Raw genomic sequence first — 17136 nt, 5'->3', positions numbered from 1 at the left:
TCCTCTCTCTCTAATTAGGACTTTATTTTTCTTTTCTTTTTGTTGTATCAACCTAGAGGCGTGGATGATGGGTTGTGTTGTCAAATTTCGAGGTTGCGGGGCCTGTAGTTTTGTTGTTTTGTGGGTCGCCGTGATGCCATCACTCTTTTATATATATAGATACACACACACACACACAGAGTGCCCATCTGCTTTCCCAGATGATTTTCTAGCAACACACAACACCAGCTGCATTTTATCCCCATCCTGAGTTTCTTTCTAATCCTGACACATAACACAACTGTGGGTCTCAGTCCCATGGATATGGGTTTTATAATATGCATCTAACCATATTTAGAGGCCCTGGAGAACAGAACGATCCCTTGGTTTGAAGGGGTGCCTTCAACAAAAAAAAAAGACATGTTACAAAATCGTACACGGAACGGTGGTATTCTTTTTCTGCTCGTTTTTCTTCCAACATATTTTTTTTTCCAACTATTGAAGATGAAAAACAGAAAAGAAAGTTACAATGCTAGACTCCTTTTTTTTTCATTTAGTTACATAAATAAAATTTTTATAAATATCTCTTTATAAACAATATATAAATAGCTTTACAACATAAATATATTTATGCGTGACATGAATGTACAAACAGCAAACGTTATGCGAAGAACGGCCGGCTTCCTCCGTCGGTAGGCATGGGGCGGCCTCTTGTCGTGGGGGGAAAAAAAGGGTATCTCGTATCCGTGTGTGTATTTGTGCCTGCGTGTGTGTCTGTTTGTATGCGTGTATGGTGTGTGTTTAGATATACATGTAGGTGTGTAAATATATATATGTATGTAATGTATATATTGGGTATGATAGGGAGAGCTTTCAAATTTCGAAAAAGGAAAAGAAACGCAAACTCTGCCTCATTCGCACCCGCCCCGAATTTTGCTGGTTTGGTTCTAAGTCCTTGTTCCAACAGAAGAAGCCCAGCCAAGTTTGGCAATCCTTCGGAGAGGTCCCCAAATGTCCATGGAATGGGGTGAATGGATGCAGAAAATGGGTCGGTTCAAACACCTGGAAAAGAGGAGGAGAAAGACTCTCGGTAAACGGCTCACACGAGGCCCAGGGCTATTCAACATCTGTATCTATCTATAATAATAATAATAATAATAATAATAATAATAATAATAATAATAATAATAATAAGTTTATTTATATCCCGCCTCCATCTCCCCCGAAGGGGACTCATTAAAAACAATGAGGTTGCAATAGTGGATAAGCAAGGTGCACATTATGGGTAACCAATTCGTAAATAGGTAAAGTGCATTAGAATCATTTAAGGTCACATAAGATAGGGAGGAGTCCTGAATAACTATGTCTATGATGTGGATGATGGAATAGAAGATACCTGGATTGAAAACAGTCCACTTGAAAAGCATCTAGGAGTCTTAGGCCCCTTCTACACTGTCCTTATATCCCAGGATCTGATTCCAGATTATCTGTTTATCCTGGATTATATGGCGGTAGAGACTCATACAATCCAATTCAAAGCAGATGTTTTGTTTGGAGAAGAGAAGATTGAGAAGGGATATGAGAAAGGCAGAGACAGACGCAGAGGCAATTTAACCTTCTCCTGAGGGGATGTTTGATTTCTGGCCACAGGGGGGAGCAGCTGCTTCATCATCCACTCTGATGGCACTTCCTCACTTCCTCATTCCAACGTTGTAAATTAGTTAAACTTGCCCCCCTCCTCCACTTTTTATAAGTGGTACCTTATTTCCTACTTGAGAGATGCAACTATCTTTCGGGTTGCTAGGTCAGCAACGAGCAGGGGCTATATTTTATTTTTTAATTGACGGGTGCTCACCCCGACACGGGCTGGCTGGCCTCGAACCCATGACCTCATGGTCAGAGTGATTTATTCCAGCAGCTGTTTACCAGCCTGCGCCACAGCCCGGCCCCAAAAGGTTTCCCCTGACGTTAAGTCCAGTCATGTCTGACTCTGGGGGCTGGTGCTCATCTCCATTTCTAAGCCGAGGAGCTGGCGTTGTCCGTAGACACCTCCAAGGTCATGTGGCCACTGGCATGACTGCATGGAGCGCCGTTACCTTCCCGCTGGAGCGGTACCTATTGATCTACTCACATTTCCATGTTTTCTAACTGCTAGGTTGGCAGAAGCTGGAGCAACAGTGGGCGCTCACTCCACTCCCGGGATTTGAACCTGGGACCTTTCGGGTCTGCAAGTTCAGCAGCTCAGCGCTTTAACACGCTGCGCCACCAGGGCTCTGGGATATGAGAACGATGTTTAAATAACTGAAAGGATATCCCATTGAGCAGACAGGCTTGTTTTCTACAGAGACTGGAACATAATGGGCCATTGGACCCAAACTACAAGAAAAGAGATTCCACCTGAATACAACTCCCAGGATATATTAGACATGGCAATTAAAGTGGTGTCGAACCACATTCATTCCACAGTGAAGATACTCCCTGTGGTGGCCTTCTAGAAAGGTGGGGAGGGAAGCCAACACTTGGAGAAGTCACTTTGGGGGATGATGCTAGCTAGAGGATTCTGAATTTGCAAGGGTCAATACATTTCTCTGTTGCAAAGATCAATGCATGTTTCTGTTGCAAGGGTCAATGTATTCCTCTATTGTGATAGTCAATTCATTTCTTTCTTGCAAGGATCAATACATTTATCTTTTGCAAGGGCCAATACATTTATCTGTTGCAAGGGTCAATGCATTTATCTTTTGCAAGGGCCAATACATTTATCTTTTGCAAGGGCCAATACATTTATCTGTTGCAAGGGTCAATGCATTTATCTTTTGCAAGGGCCAATACATTTATCTTTTGCAAGGGCCAATACATTTATCTGTTGCAAGGGTCAATGCATTTATCTTTTGCAAGGGCCAATACATTTATCTGTTGCAAGGGTCAATGCATTTATCTTTTGCAAGGGCCAATACATTTATCTTTTGCAAGGGCCAATACATTTATCTGTTGCAAGGGTCAATGCATTTATCTCTTGCAAGGGCCAATGCATTTCTCTGTTGCAAGGCCAATGCATTCCTCAATGCAAGAGTCAATGCAATGGACCCGGGCTGTGGCACAGGCTGGTGAGCAGCCCGCTGCAGCCAGCTGCAACAAATCACTCTAACCAAGAGGTCATGAGTTCGAGGCCAGCTTGGAGCCTGCGTTTGTCTCTTGTCGTTGTTCTGTGTTAAGGCATTGAATGTTTGCCTTATATGTGTAATGTGATCTGCCCCGAGTCCCCTTCGGGGTGAGGACGGAATAAATAATAATAATAATAATAATAATAATAATAATAATAATAATAATAATAATGCTGCAATTCTCTATTGTGATGGTCAATGCATTCCTTTCTTACAAGGATCAATGTGTTTCTCTTTTTCAAGATCCAATGCATTTCTCTCTTGCAAGGGTCAATGCATTTCTCTCTTGCAAGGATCAATGCATTTCTGTCTTGCAAGGGCCAATGCATTTCTCTATTGTGATGGTCAATGCATTTCTGTCTTGCAAGGGCCAATGCATTTCTCTCTTGCAAGGGCCAATACATTTATCTGTTGCAGGAGTCGATGCATTATTCTATTGTGATGGTCAATGCATTTCTTTCTTGCAAGGGTCAATGCATTTTTCTCTTGTAAGGATCAATATGTTTCTCTTTTGCAAGGGCCAATACATTTATCTGTTGCAAGGGTCAATGCATTTCCATTTCTGTCTTGCAAGGGTCGATGCATTTCTCCCCTTCACATGAAGTGTGGACTTTGCCCCATTTCCCCCGCGGTCTATCTGCACCCATTTAATGTAGTCTGAGCCTGGAGACTTTGCCCAGTTTCCTAGCCGTCCGGCTGCTAAAGGCTGGGAATGCAAGAGCGTAAGGCCAGAGACAATCGATCGGAGGGGAAAGCAGTGCCTGTCTCTATGAAAGAAAGAAACAAAAGTGTGTTCTTTGCAACAGGGCTCCATAGGAGAGATGGGGAATGCGACCCTTTTTTGGCCCTCTCCAAAGGGTTAAAGAAGGGCATGTGAATGGAGCTGAAACCATTGCAGAAGCAAGGTAGAAAAGCCTAGTCTAAAATGTCCAAAAATGTTTGTTAACTGTTTTTTTCAAGCCTAAGGAAACTGGGGAGCAGAACCAGAACGGACAAACTTTTCAGTGCAGGGATTATTTCCTATACAGAGAATATTTCCATAAGGAAATACAACAAACTCTTAGTTAACTGGCACCCATGGGGATTGCTATGTGCTGGATAAATTGAGATTCTGGTTGCTTGAGAGTTACTATTAAAGATAGGTTTAATACTATACCCCGTACTGTGCCATAATCTCTGTATTAGCTTGATATTAATATTAAAAGCAGATGATGACAAATTATTATTTATTATTATGTTTATTTAAACCTTGCTTTATCTCTCCCGAAGGAGACTCAAAGCGGCTTGGAATTAAGATTAAGACAAACCAAATGTAACACAATCTTGCTGTTTTATAAATACAGTAGAGTCTCACTTATCCAACACCCACTTATCCAACGTTCTGGATTATCCAACGCATTTTTGTAGTCAATGTTTTCAATGCATTGCGATATTTTGGTGCTAAATTCGTAAATACAGTAATTACTACATAGCATTAATGTGTAATGAACTACTTTTTCTGTCAAATTTGTTGTATAACATGATGTTTTGGTGCTTAATTTGTAAAATCATAACCTAATATAATGTTTAATAGGCTTTTTATGTTGGATAAGTGAGACTCTACTGTAATAGATTTTACTATATTTTTGAAAAATGATTATATTTTGAATTCTATTTAAATTCTATTTTTAAAATTCCTAAATTCACTATTTGTTTCCTTCAAGAATAATATTATCAGATTATATCTCTATTGCACTTCTCCAGGAGTTTGGTGGGATATGGCCCTGTATGGATTCTTCCAATGTAATTACAGTAGAGTCTTGCTTATCCAACGTAAATGGGCCGGCAGAATGTTGGATAAGCGAATATGTTGGATAATAAGGAGAGATTAAGGAAAAATCTATTAAAAAATCAAATCAGGTTATGGTTTTATAAATTAAGCACCAAAACGTTGTGTTATACAACAAATTTGACAGAAAAAGTAGTTCAATACACAGTAATGCTATGTAGTAATTACTGTATTTACGAATTTAGCACCAAAATATCACAATGTATTGAAAACATTGACTACAAAAATGTGTTGGATAATCCAGAATGTTGGATAAGCGAGTGTTTGATAAGTGAGACTCTACTGTATTTGAACCATTATTTACTATAATTCTCAGAGTCCTTGGCCATTGCTCACTAGGATTGGGCATCATAGCACCTTTTTGGCCAACAACACTGGAGACTCAAGGCTGTTAAGCATCTTATGGAAGGACATCCAAAACGCACCTTTTTTGGACTACATTTTCCCAATCTACCCAGTCACCAGGTTCAGGGTTCTGGGAGTTGCAATCCCCTAAAATAACAGTAGGCAGTTGCTCCCATGTCATTTTGGGGGAAAGAATCTAGGGTTTAGTCCAGACTTGAAAAGAGCTCTCCAAGGTGCTGAACCTATCTGAGCGAATGGAGTTCAGCACTTTGGAGAGCGCCTTCAAAGCCAAGGCTATGAGAGCATCATACCAGGCATGGACAAACTTGGACCCTCCAGGTGTTTTGGACTCCAACTCCCACAATTCCTAACAGCCTTTAGGCTGTTAGGAATTGTGGGAGTTGAAGTCCAAAACACCTGGAGGGTTCAAGTTTGTTCATGCCTGGTATAGACACGATCCAAGGTGTAAAACCCACTTCACACACTCTCAGACACACGGTAAAAATAACATGAAGGTGCACAGCAATTTTGGACATTGCAGCAAAGCAACATACTGCTTCCTCAGAAGAGTCTCTTTCTCCAGAGATTTTTAAGCAGAGGCTGGATGGCCATCTGTCAGGAGTGCTTTGATTGTGTGCTCCTGCTTGGCAGGATAATGGGTTTGGACTGGTTGGCCCTTGAGGTCTCTTCCAACTCTAGGATTCTATTCTAAGAACAGTTTTCATTTGGGGATTTTTAAAAATCAGGATTATGGAATATCAGTGGGGAAAGGGAACCAGTTTGGGGATTTTGGTTGCATGTGGAATGAAGACAGTTGGACGGCATTTGAACGCAAGGCGATGGAATCCTACAAGCTGCAAGCTTGCAATGCCTAACAACAACAACAACAACAACAACAACAACATTATTGCCTTTGTGTCAGTAATAAAATACAAGCAGTCCCCATGTTACAAACATCAGACTTACAAACAACTCCTAGTTAAGAACAGGGCTGAGACAACAGAAAGTGAGAGAAATCTTCCCCTCGGAAGTGAAATTCACTCCTGAAAGAATTATTATCATGGGAAAAGGTGTCTCCAATGAAGATTTATCTCCAACCCTTGTTTCCACAGCAATACACATTTTTTCAAAATCCAGTTATTGCAAGGACAGAAAGTGAGGAGAAACCTTCTGAACAGGAGAACAGACAGCAAAATAAACCCTTCCCTATGCTATCCAAAGTTTATGTATATATACATACACACACACACACATGCATACATACTGTGTGTATGTATGTGTGTATATATATATGTGTGTGTGTATATATATATATATACTAGCTGTGCCCGGCCACACGTTGCTGTGGCGAAGTCTGGTGGTATGGGAAATAAAGTATTGAGGAATTGGTGGTAGTTAAGGTAAAAGGTAAAGGTTTTCTCCTGACATTAAATCCAGTTGTGTCCGACTGCACACTGAAGTGGATTATATGGCGGTGTGGAGTCAAGATAATCCAGTTCAAAGCAGATAAGATTATAAATGGGTTATATAGCTGTGTGGAAGGGCCTTGAGTTTACCCTGCCATATAATCCAGTTCAAATCTGATAATCTGTATTTTATAGGCAGTGGGGAATAGGCCTAAGTGAGGCCTAACTCTGCCTGTCCCCTGGGCTGAGTGGGTTATTAGGACACCAAGTGGGCGGAGCTTAGCTTTTAACTGGCAGCAATTGGATAAGAACAATTATTCCTCTCCCTCTAATTAGGACTTTATTTTTCTTTTCTTTTTGTTGTATGAACGTAGAGGCATGGATGTGGGGTTGTGCTGCCAAGTTTAGTGTTTCTGGGATGTGTAGTTTTGTTGTATTGTCCTAGGCCGAAATTTCATTACCCTTTTATATATATAGATGTTTGAGTAGAGTTACACTTAAAACATTTGCCTGTTCTGATTTACATACAAATTCAACATAATCTACAGGACCTATCTTGTTTGTAACTTGGGGACTGCCTGTATATATTATGATTATAATTATAATTATAATAATTATGGTTATTACACTATGTAACAGAATTCAACATAAATTCTGTTCCTGGTTTGAAAGTGTCATTTCCTGTTTAATGGTGCAGTCCTTACTTTGCAAGTACAGTAGAGTCTCGCTTATCCAACGTAAACGGGCCGGCAGAACGTTGGATAAGCGAATATGTTGGATAATAAGGAGAGATTAAGGAAAAGCCTATTAAACATTAAATTAGGTTATGATTTTACAAATTAAGCACCAAAACGTCATGTTATACAACAAATTTGACAGAAAAAGTAGTTCAATACGCAGTAATGCTATGTAGTAATTACTGTATTTACGAATTTAGCACCAAAATATCACGATGTATTGAAAACATTGACTACAAAAATGTGTTGGATAATCCAGAATGTTGGATAAGTGAGTTTTGGATAAGTGAGACTCTACTGTAGTTGTTCTACTCTTGGTGCCTTTGAATTCTGCTTTGGTCAGACCTCTTTACCTGGAATATCACTGTGTCCAATTCTGGGCACCATAGTTCAAAAGAGATACTGACTCTAAGCTGGAAGGTGTCCAGAGGAAGAGGGAGACTAAAAGGATCAGAGGTCTGGAGACCATGAATCCCTATGAGGAGCGTCTTAAAGAACTGGGCATGTTTACCCTGCAGAAGAGACGGTTAAGAGGAGGCATGAGAGCCATGTATCCATATGTGAAAGGGTGTCATAAGGAGGACGGAACAAGGCTTGTTTTCTGTGCCATTGAAACTAGAACTCGGAGCAATGGATTCAAATTAAAGGAGAGGAGATTCCACCTGAACATTAGGAAGAACTTCCTGGCTGTAAGAAGAACTGTTCAGCAGTGGAACTCTCTGCCTTGGAGTCAGGTGGAAGCTCCTCCCTTGCAAAAGAGAAATGCATTGACCATCACAATAGAGAAATGCATTGGCCCTGCAAATCCAGAATCCTCTAGTTAGCGTCATCCCCAAAAGTGACTTCTTCAAGTGTTGGTTTCTCTCCCCACCTTTATAAGAGTAATAATAATAATAATAATAATAATAATAATAATAATAATAATAATATCCTTATTTTTATAACTAGCCTCCATCTCCCCGAAGGGACTCGGGGGGACATGGGGACAAGCCTGATCCAACAAAGATTAAAGCCAAACATAGATTTTAAACAGAGACTGGATGGCCATCTGTCGGGGGTGCTTTGGTGGTGCTTTTCCTGCATGGTAGGGAGTTGGGTGGATGGTGCATGAGGTCTCTATGAGAGGAGATTCCATCTGAACATTAGGAAGAACTGACCATAAGAAGAACTATTCAGCAGTGGAACTCTCTGCCTTGGAGTCAGGTGGAAGCTCCTAATAGAGGCTGGATGGCCACCTGTGGGGATGGTTTGATTGTGTTTTTCCTACATGGCAGGGGATTGGACTGAATGGCCCATGAGGTCTCTTCCAAGTCTAGGATTCTATGAGAGGGAATTCCATCTGAACATTAGGAAGAACTTCCTGACCATAAGAAGAACTGTTCAACAGTGGAACTCTCTGCCTTGGAGTTGGGTGGAAGCTCCTAACAGAGGCTGGATGGCCACCTGTTGGGGGTGCTTTGATGGTGCTTTCCCTGCATGGTAGGGGGTTGGACTGGATGGCCCATGAGGTCTCTTCCAACTCTAGGATTCTATGATATTATGAGAAGGGATTCTATTTGAATATTAGCAAGAACTTCCTGACTGTAAGAAGAACTGTTCAACAGTGGAACTCTCTGCCTTGGAGTTGGGTGGAAGCTCCTAACAGAGGCTGGGGATGCTTTGATGGTACTTTCCCTGCATGGCAGGGGATTGGACAGGATGGCCCATGGAGTCTCTTCCAACTATGTTTCTAGGATGCGATATCTATGTCTATCTGATGATTCCTATGGGGTTTGATTTAGAATTCCCTTATGATGATGATGATGATGATGAAGGTTGTTGTATGTCTTTCGGGCTGTGTGACCATGTTCCAGAAGTATTCTCTCCTGACGTTTCGCCCACATCTATGGCAGGCATCTTCAGAGGTTGTGAGGCATGGATAAACTGGCAAGGAAAGGAAAATATATATATCTGTGGAGAGTCCAGGGTGTGACAAGAGTCCTTTGTCAGTTGGAAGCCAGTGTTAATGTTTCAGTTAATCACCCTAATTAGCACTGGAAAGGTTTTGTCTCTTGCCTGGGGGGCATCCATTGTTCAGAGTCATTAGCTGTCCTTGGGGCTCCTCTGCTCTCAGAGTGTTGCTTCCCATCTATTGTTCTGATTTTTGAGTTTTTTTAATACTGGTAGCCAGATTTTGTTCATTTTCACGGTTTCCTCCTTTCTGTTGAAGTTGTCCACATGCTTGTGGATTTCAATGGCTTCTCTGTGTAGTCTGACATGATAGTTGTTGGAATGGTCCAGCATTTTTGTGTTCTCAAATAATATCCTGTGTCCAGGCTGGTTCATCAAGTGGCTGATTTCTCTGGACAACTTCAACAGAAAGGACTCTTGTCACACCCTGGACTCTCCACAGATATATATTTTCCCTTCCTTTCCTAGTTTCTCCACACCTCACAACTTCTGAGGATGTCTGCCATAGATGTGGGCGAAACGTCAGGAGAGAATGCTTCTGGAACATGGCCACACAGCCCGAAAGACATACAACAATCCTGTGATCCCGGCCATGAAAGCCTTCGACAAGACAATGATGAAGGTTCCTACCGTGTTTCCCCGAAAATAAGACAGTGTCTTATATTAATTTTTGCTCCCAAAGATTTGCTAGGTCTTATTTTCAGGGGATGTCTTATTTTTCTATGAAGAAGAATTCACATTTATTGTTGAACAAAAAATGAACATTTATTATATACTATACAGTAGTTGTCATCACAAACCAACATAACCAGACAAACTGTGAATCCTATCAAGAATTTCTTGTTACTACCATTATTTCCATGTACAACTGGTACAGTAGAGTCTCACTTATCCAAGCCTTGCTTATCCAAGCCTTTGGATAATCCAAGCCATTTTTGGCGTCAATGTTTTCAATATATTGTGATATTTTGGTGCTAAATTCATAAATACAGTAATTACAACGTAACATTACTGCGTATTGAACTACTTTTTCTGCCAAATTTGTTGTATAACATGATGTTTTGGTGCTCAATTTGTAAAATCATAACCTAATTTGATGTTTAATAGGCTTTTCCTAAATCCCTCCTTATCATCCAAGATATTTGCTTATCCAAGCTTCTGCCGGCCCGTTTAGCTTGGACAAGTGAGACTCTACTGCAGGGGTCCTCAAACTTTTAAAGCAAAGGGCCGGTCCACAATCCTTCGGACTGTTGAGGGGCCGAATTATCATTTGGGGGAAAAAACCGAACAAATTCCTATGCACACTGCACATATCTTATTTGTAATGCAAAACAACAACAATAACAATGAAAGAACAATATAATATTTAAAAATGAAAATAATTTTAACCTATCAGGATTTCAATAGGAAATGTGGGCCTGCTTCTGGCCAATGAGATAGTCAGGTTAATTAGGATTGTTGTTGTTGTCGTGTGTCTTCAAGTCATGTCAGACTTTGGGCGAGCCTAAGTCTAAAATTATTTATTTATTCATTTACTACATTTATTTACTACATTTATATCCCGCCCTTCTCACCCCAAAGGGAACTCAGAGCAGCTGTATGTATTGAACTATACCACTATACTGTAATATTATATGTAATACTAGCTGTGCCCGGCCACGCGTTGCTGTGGCGAAGTATGGTGGTATGGGAAATAAAGTATTAAGGAATTGGTGGTAGTTAAGGTAAAGGGTCCCCTGGGCTGAGTGGGTTGCTAGGAGACCAACTGAGCGGAGCTTAGCCTTCTAACTGGCAGCAATTGGATAAAACAATTATTCCTCTCCCTCTAATTAGGACTTTATTTTTCTTTTCTTTTTGTTGTATCAACCTAGAGGCGTGGATGAGGGGTTGTACTGCCAATTTTCGAGGTTGTGGGGTGTTTAGTTTTGTTGTTTTGTCCGCTGCCGTGATGCCATCACTCTTTTATATATATAGATATAACATATAATTAATATTACTATATGATATTATTGTTAGTTTTGCATTGTATAAAATGATATTATTATCAATATTATATGTATATACAGTATATTATATTATTAAAACTGATATAAAAATATTATATTATAAATGAGGGCAGGGGCCCGGTAAATGACCTTGGAGGGTAACTAAGGTACCCCCGGGCCTTAGTTTGGGGACCCCTGCTCTACTGTATGTACATTTACCAATTCTCCATGCTCTGGTGTTCTGTTTGGTGGGCATGCTTCCAAATAAAAACTTTGCTAGGTCTTACTTTCGGGGGAGGCCTTATATTTAGCAATTCAGCAAAACTTCTACTAGGTGTTATTTTTCAGGGATGTCTTATTTTCGGGGAAACAGGGTAAGGATGGGACTGAGCCGGGCTGCAGGGCCACTCACCTGCGGCAGGGGCCGCTCTCCGCCCTCGCTCTCGCTCGCTCCCTTCTCAGCAGCCGAGTCCGCTCATGGAGCCGATGCGGTCGAGCTTGAGGCCGAAGCAGCCCTTCCCGGCCCCGCCGCCGCCTCCGCCTCCGCCGCCGCCCTTCTTGCCCAGGCCTTTGCCGTGGAAGCGCCGCGCGGTCCCGCCTCCGCCGCCTCCTCCGCCGCCTCCTCCCGCGTGGCTCTCCCCGTGGGCAGCTCGGCCCCATCCCGCCCGCGGGGGCTTGGCGTCGGTGCGAAGGTCCCGCATGAGCCGCGACGACGAGGACGACGACGAGGAAGAAGCCTCTCTGCCTTTGCCGCCCTTGGCCTTGGTGCCGCCCCGAGGGGCGCTGCCGCCCGAGGACGAGGCCGGGCCCGAGGAAGAGGAGGAGGAGGAGGAGGAGGGAGAGGCCTCCTCCCGCAGAAGAAGCTCCGCCAGAGAAGACACCTGGAGCGGGAGGCAGAGAGGAGGGAAAGCGCGTCGGAAAAGAGGCAACTTTTGAAACATTTATTTCCCCACCTGTTCGGACTAAGAGGCCCAGAATTCCCTTTGGCCAGGCGACTAGGAGATTCTGGGGGTTGCAACACTCCAAAAGACAAGGATTTCCCCACCTGTTTGGACTAGGAGACCCAGCATCCCCTTTCCTTCCTGACCATGGGGTAGTCTGATAATTGCAATAGCAAAAAGAGTAGGATTTCCCCACTTGTTTGCTCTGGAAAGCCCAGAATCCCCTTTGGCCAGACGACTAGGGGATTCTGGGGGTTGCAATGCCCTAAAAGAGAAGGATTTCCCACCTGTCTTGTTTGGACTAGGAGACCTAGCATCCCCTTCCCTACCTGACCGTGGGATATTCTGATAATTACAATGGCAAAAAGAGTAGGATTTCCCCACTTGTTTGCTCTGGAAAGCCCAGAATCCCCTTTGGCCAGACAACTAGGGGATTCTGGGGGTTGCAATACACCAAAAGAGAAGGATTTCCCCACTTGTTTGGACTAGGAGACCTAGCATCCCCTTCCCTTCCTGACTGTGGGATATTCTGATAATTACAATGGCAAAAAGAGTAGGATTTCCCCACTTGTTTGCTCTGGAAAGCCCAGAATCCCCTTTGGCCAGACAACTAGGGGATTCTGGGGGTTGCAATACACCAAAAGAGAAGGATTTCCCCACTTGTTTGGACTAGGAGACCTAGCATCCCCTTCCCTACCTGACCGTGGGATATTCTGATAATTACAATGGCAAAAAGAGTAGGATTTCCCCACTTGTTTGCTCTGGAAAGCCCAGAATCCCCTTTGGCCAGACGACTAGGGGATTCTGGGGGTTGCAATACACCAAAAGAGAAGGATTTCCCCACCTGTTTGGACTAGGAGACCTAGCATCCCCTTCCCTTCCTGACCGTGGGGTAGTCTGATAATTACAATGGCAAAAGGAGTAGGATTTCCCCACTTGTTTGCTCTGGAAAGCCCAGAATCCCCTTTGGCCAGACGACTAGGGGATTCTGGGGGTTGCAATGCCCTAAAAGAGAAGGATTTCCCACCTGTTTGGACTAGGAGACCTAGCATCCCCTTCCCTACCTGACCGTGGGGTAGTCTGATAATTACAATGGCAAAAGGAGTAGGATTTCCCCACCTGTTTGCTCTGGAAAGCCCAGAATCCCCTTTGGCCAGATGACTAGGGGATTCTGGGGGTTGCAATGCCCTAAAAGAGAAGGATTTCCCACCTGTTTGGACTAGGAGACCTAGCATCCCCTTCCCTACCTGACCGTGGGGTAGTCTGATAATTACAATGGCAAAAGGAGTAGGATTTCCCCACCTGTTTGCTCTGGAAAGCCCAGAATCCCCTTTGGCCAGATGACTAGGGGATTCTGGGGGTTGCGATACCCCTGTTTGGATTGGAAAGCCCAGAAGCCCCTTTGGTCAGATGATTAGGGGTTTCTGGAGGTTGCGATACTCCAAAGGAGAAGGATTTCCTCAACTGTTTGGATTGGAAGGCCCAGCATCCCCTTTGCCAGGTTCTGGTTGTTGCAATGGAGAAAGGGGAAAAATTTCCACACCTTTTTAGCACTGGAAAGCCCAGAATCCTCTTTAGCCAACTGACTGGGGGATTCTGGGGGTTGCAGTACCCCAAAAGAGAAGGATTTACCACCTGTTTGGATTGGAAAGCCCAGAAGCCCCTTCCCTCCCTGACTCTGGAGTATCCGGATAGTTGCAATGCCCCGAAAGAGAACCCACCTGTTTGCACTGGAAAGCCCATAATCTCCTTTGGCCAGATGACTAGGGGATTCTGGGTGTTGCAATACCCCAAAAGAGAAGGATTTCCCCACCTGTTTGGATTGGAAAGCCCAGAAACCCCTTCCCTCCCTGACTCTGGAGTATCCCAATAGTTGCAATACCCCCCAAAAAAGGATTTCCGCAACACTTTAGAGTGGAAGGACCACTATCCCCCCTTTGCCAGGTTCTGGGTGTTGCAATGGAGAAAAGGGAAGGATTTCCCCACCTATTTGTACTAGGAGACCCAGAATCCCCTTCCCTTCCTGACTGCGGGGTGTTTTTGATACTTGCAATGGAGAAAAGCAAAGGATTTCCCCACCTGTTTGCACTGGAAAGCCCAGAATCCCCTTTGGTCAGATGACTTGGGGTTGCAATACCCCAAAAGAGAAGGATTTCCCCACCTGTTTGGACTAGGAGACCCAGCATCCCCTTCCCTGGCTGGATCCTCTGCCTATCTTGCCACAGCATGCAGTTTGAACTGCACTCTGTGCGTCTACACTGAGGACGGATCACACAACGTGGTTTGAACTGCACTCGATGGCGCTTAAGTCCATCCAAACCAAACTCCAAAGGCTTCACTAGCCTTGCCTGGGCAGGTCAAGTGGGGTCAAGAAGCACTCAGACTCCAATGGAATATATCTTCCCTGCTTTATATCCCAGGCATGGGCCAACTTGGGCTCTCCAGGTGTTTTGGACTCCAACTCCCACCATTCCTAACAGCCGATAGGCTGTTAGGAATGGTGGGAGTTGGAATCCAAAACACCTGGAGGGCCCAAGTTGGCCCATGCCTGATCTATCTATCAGAGCGGCTTACAAATCAAATGTACATACAATATATTATTAGCATGGCACCATATAAGCATTAAATTACTATATTGTACTATATCATTATATGGTAATATTATTAGTAATACAGTAGAGTCTCACTTATCCAAGCTAAATGGGCCAGCAGAAGCTTGGATAAGCAAATATCTTGGATAATAAGGAGGGATTAAGGAAAAGCCTATTAAACATCAAATTAGGTTATGATTTTACAAATTAAGCACCAAAACTTCATGTTATACAACAAATTTGACAGAAAAAGTAGTTCAATACACAGTAATGTTGTGTTGTAATTACTGTATTTATGAATTTAGCACCAAAATATCATGACATATTGAAAACATTGACTACAAAAATGGCTTGGATTATCCAGAGGCTTGGATAAGCGAGGCTTGGATAAGTGAGACTCTACTGTATTACATTTAATATATAATGTATAAAAAAGGTAAAGGTTTTCCCCTGACGTCAAGTCTAGTCGTGACCGACTCTGGGGGTTGGTGCTCACCGCCATTTCTAAGCCAAAGAGCCGGCGTTATCCGTAGACACCTCCAAGGTCATGTGGCCGGAGCGGTACCTATTGATCTACTCACATTGGCATGCTTTCAAACTGCTAGGTTGGCAGAAGCTGGGGCTAACAGCGGGTGCTCATTCCGCTCCCAGGATTTGAACCTGGGACCTTTCGGTCTGCAAGTTATTATATTATATTATATTATAATTATTATATATTATATGGAGCCCTTGCTGGTCTAGGGGATAAAAGCCTTGTGACTTGAAGGTTGGGTTGCTGACCTGAAAGCTGCCAGGTTCGAATCCCACCCGAAGAGAGCGCGGATGAGCTCCCTCTATCAGCTCCAGCTCCATGCGGGGACATGAGAGAAGCCTCCCACAAGGATGGTAAAACATCAAAACATACGGGCGTCCCCTGGGCAACGTCCTTGCAGACGGCCAATTCTCTCACACCAGAAGCAACTCAGGTTGCTCCTGACACGGAAAAAAATTATATCATATTATTATTATCAGTATAATTTTGTATTACATTATAATATTATTATGACCTAGGCACTAGAACTCTTATTTATACAGGATAAAAAAACCGTGGGCTTTTAAAGGCTTTTAAAGCCTTTGCCTTGAATCCCAGGCTCAGACCCGGCCAGTCTCCGTCCTTGCCTGGCTTCTCAATCCCCGACGGAGTCTCTCTCTCTCTCCTTCCTTCCTCCCTTCCTTCCTTCCTTCCTTCCTTCCTTCCTTCCTTCCTTCCTTCCTTCCTTCCTTCCTTCCTTTCCTTCTTTCCTTCTCTCTCTCCTTCCTTCCTTCCTTCCTTCCTTCCTTCCTTATTCCTTTCCTTCCTTCTTTCCTTCCTTCCTTCCTTCCTTCCTTCCTTACTTACTTACTTATTCCTTTCCTTCCTTCTTTCCTTCCTTCCGTCCGTCCTTCCTTCCTTCCTTCCTTCCTTCCTCCCTTCCTTCCTTCCTTCTCTCTCTCCTTCCTTCCTTCTTCCTTTCCTTCTTTCCTTCCTTCTTTCCTTCCTTCCTTCTCTCCTTCCTTCCTTCCTTCCTTCCTTCCTTCCTTCCTTCCTTCCTTCCTTCCTTCCTTCCTTCCTTCCTTCCTTATTCCTTTCCTTCCTTCCGTCCTTCCTTCCTTCCTTCCTTCCTTATTCCTTTCCTTCCTTCCTTCCATCCTTCCTTCTTTCCTTCCTTCTTTCCTTCTTTCTCTCCTTCCTTCTCTCCTTCCTTCTCTCCTTCCTTACCTTAACCTGGAAGCCGGGCGGGGCGGGCTTGCCTTGGGGGGCGAGGGCCAGCAAGGCGAGCAGGAGTCCCAGAGCCACGAGGGGCGAGGAGAGCATCCCGTGGGGAGAGAGGAGCAGCGAAGCCCACGGACGCCTGAAAGGACCCTCTTCCGACGGGTGGACGCGCCGAAGAAAAGTCTCTGCCAAAGTCCTGCCTCTCTCGCTCTTCTGCCTCCTCTCCTTCCTTCCTTCCTTCCTTCGAGGATCCGATGGGTTTCTTCTTCGCGCCGGGATCGCCGTCGGCTTTTTATAGCCAACCTGCTGGGCGGTGACGTCACCCCGCCCTCCCCACTCGCGGGCGGAGGATGGAGTGGAGTGGAGGGGAAAGGGAGAGAGGGAAAGAAAGGAGGAAGGGAACCGCAGCAGGTCTCCAGGCGCAGAGCCCACGGGGATCCCTCGCTGCCCTGAAAGCCCACTCTGCCCGGCCCACGCG

General features: G+C 43.9%; 1 protein-coding gene across 1 annotated transcript; it reads right to left on the bottom strand.

The window, feature by feature from the left end:
- Positions 1-413: 413 nt before the first annotated feature.
- On the bottom strand, positions 414-16935 carry nppc (natriuretic peptide C). Its single transcript, XM_003225495.4, has 3 exons — positions 16665-16935; positions 11807-12275; positions 414-1041 (listed from the first exon to the last, which is right to left on the bottom strand). The coding sequence occupies exons 1-2, from the start codon at positions 16758-16760 to the stop codon at positions 11853-11855; spliced, it is 519 nt and encodes a 172-aa protein (XP_003225543.2). The 5' UTR covers positions 16761-16935; the 3' UTR covers positions 414-1041; positions 11807-11852.
- Positions 16936-17136: the final 201 nt, after the last annotated feature.

This window comes from Anolis carolinensis, chromosome 3 (assembly GCF_035594765.1).
Source record: "Anolis carolinensis isolate JA03-04 chromosome 3, rAnoCar3.1.pri, whole genome shotgun sequence".
Taxonomy (NCBI): Eukaryota; Metazoa; Chordata; class Lepidosauria; order Squamata; family Dactyloidae; genus Anolis; species Anolis carolinensis.
Note: the sequence above shows the minus strand (reverse complement) of the source record. Positions and strands in the feature narration are given on the sequence as shown.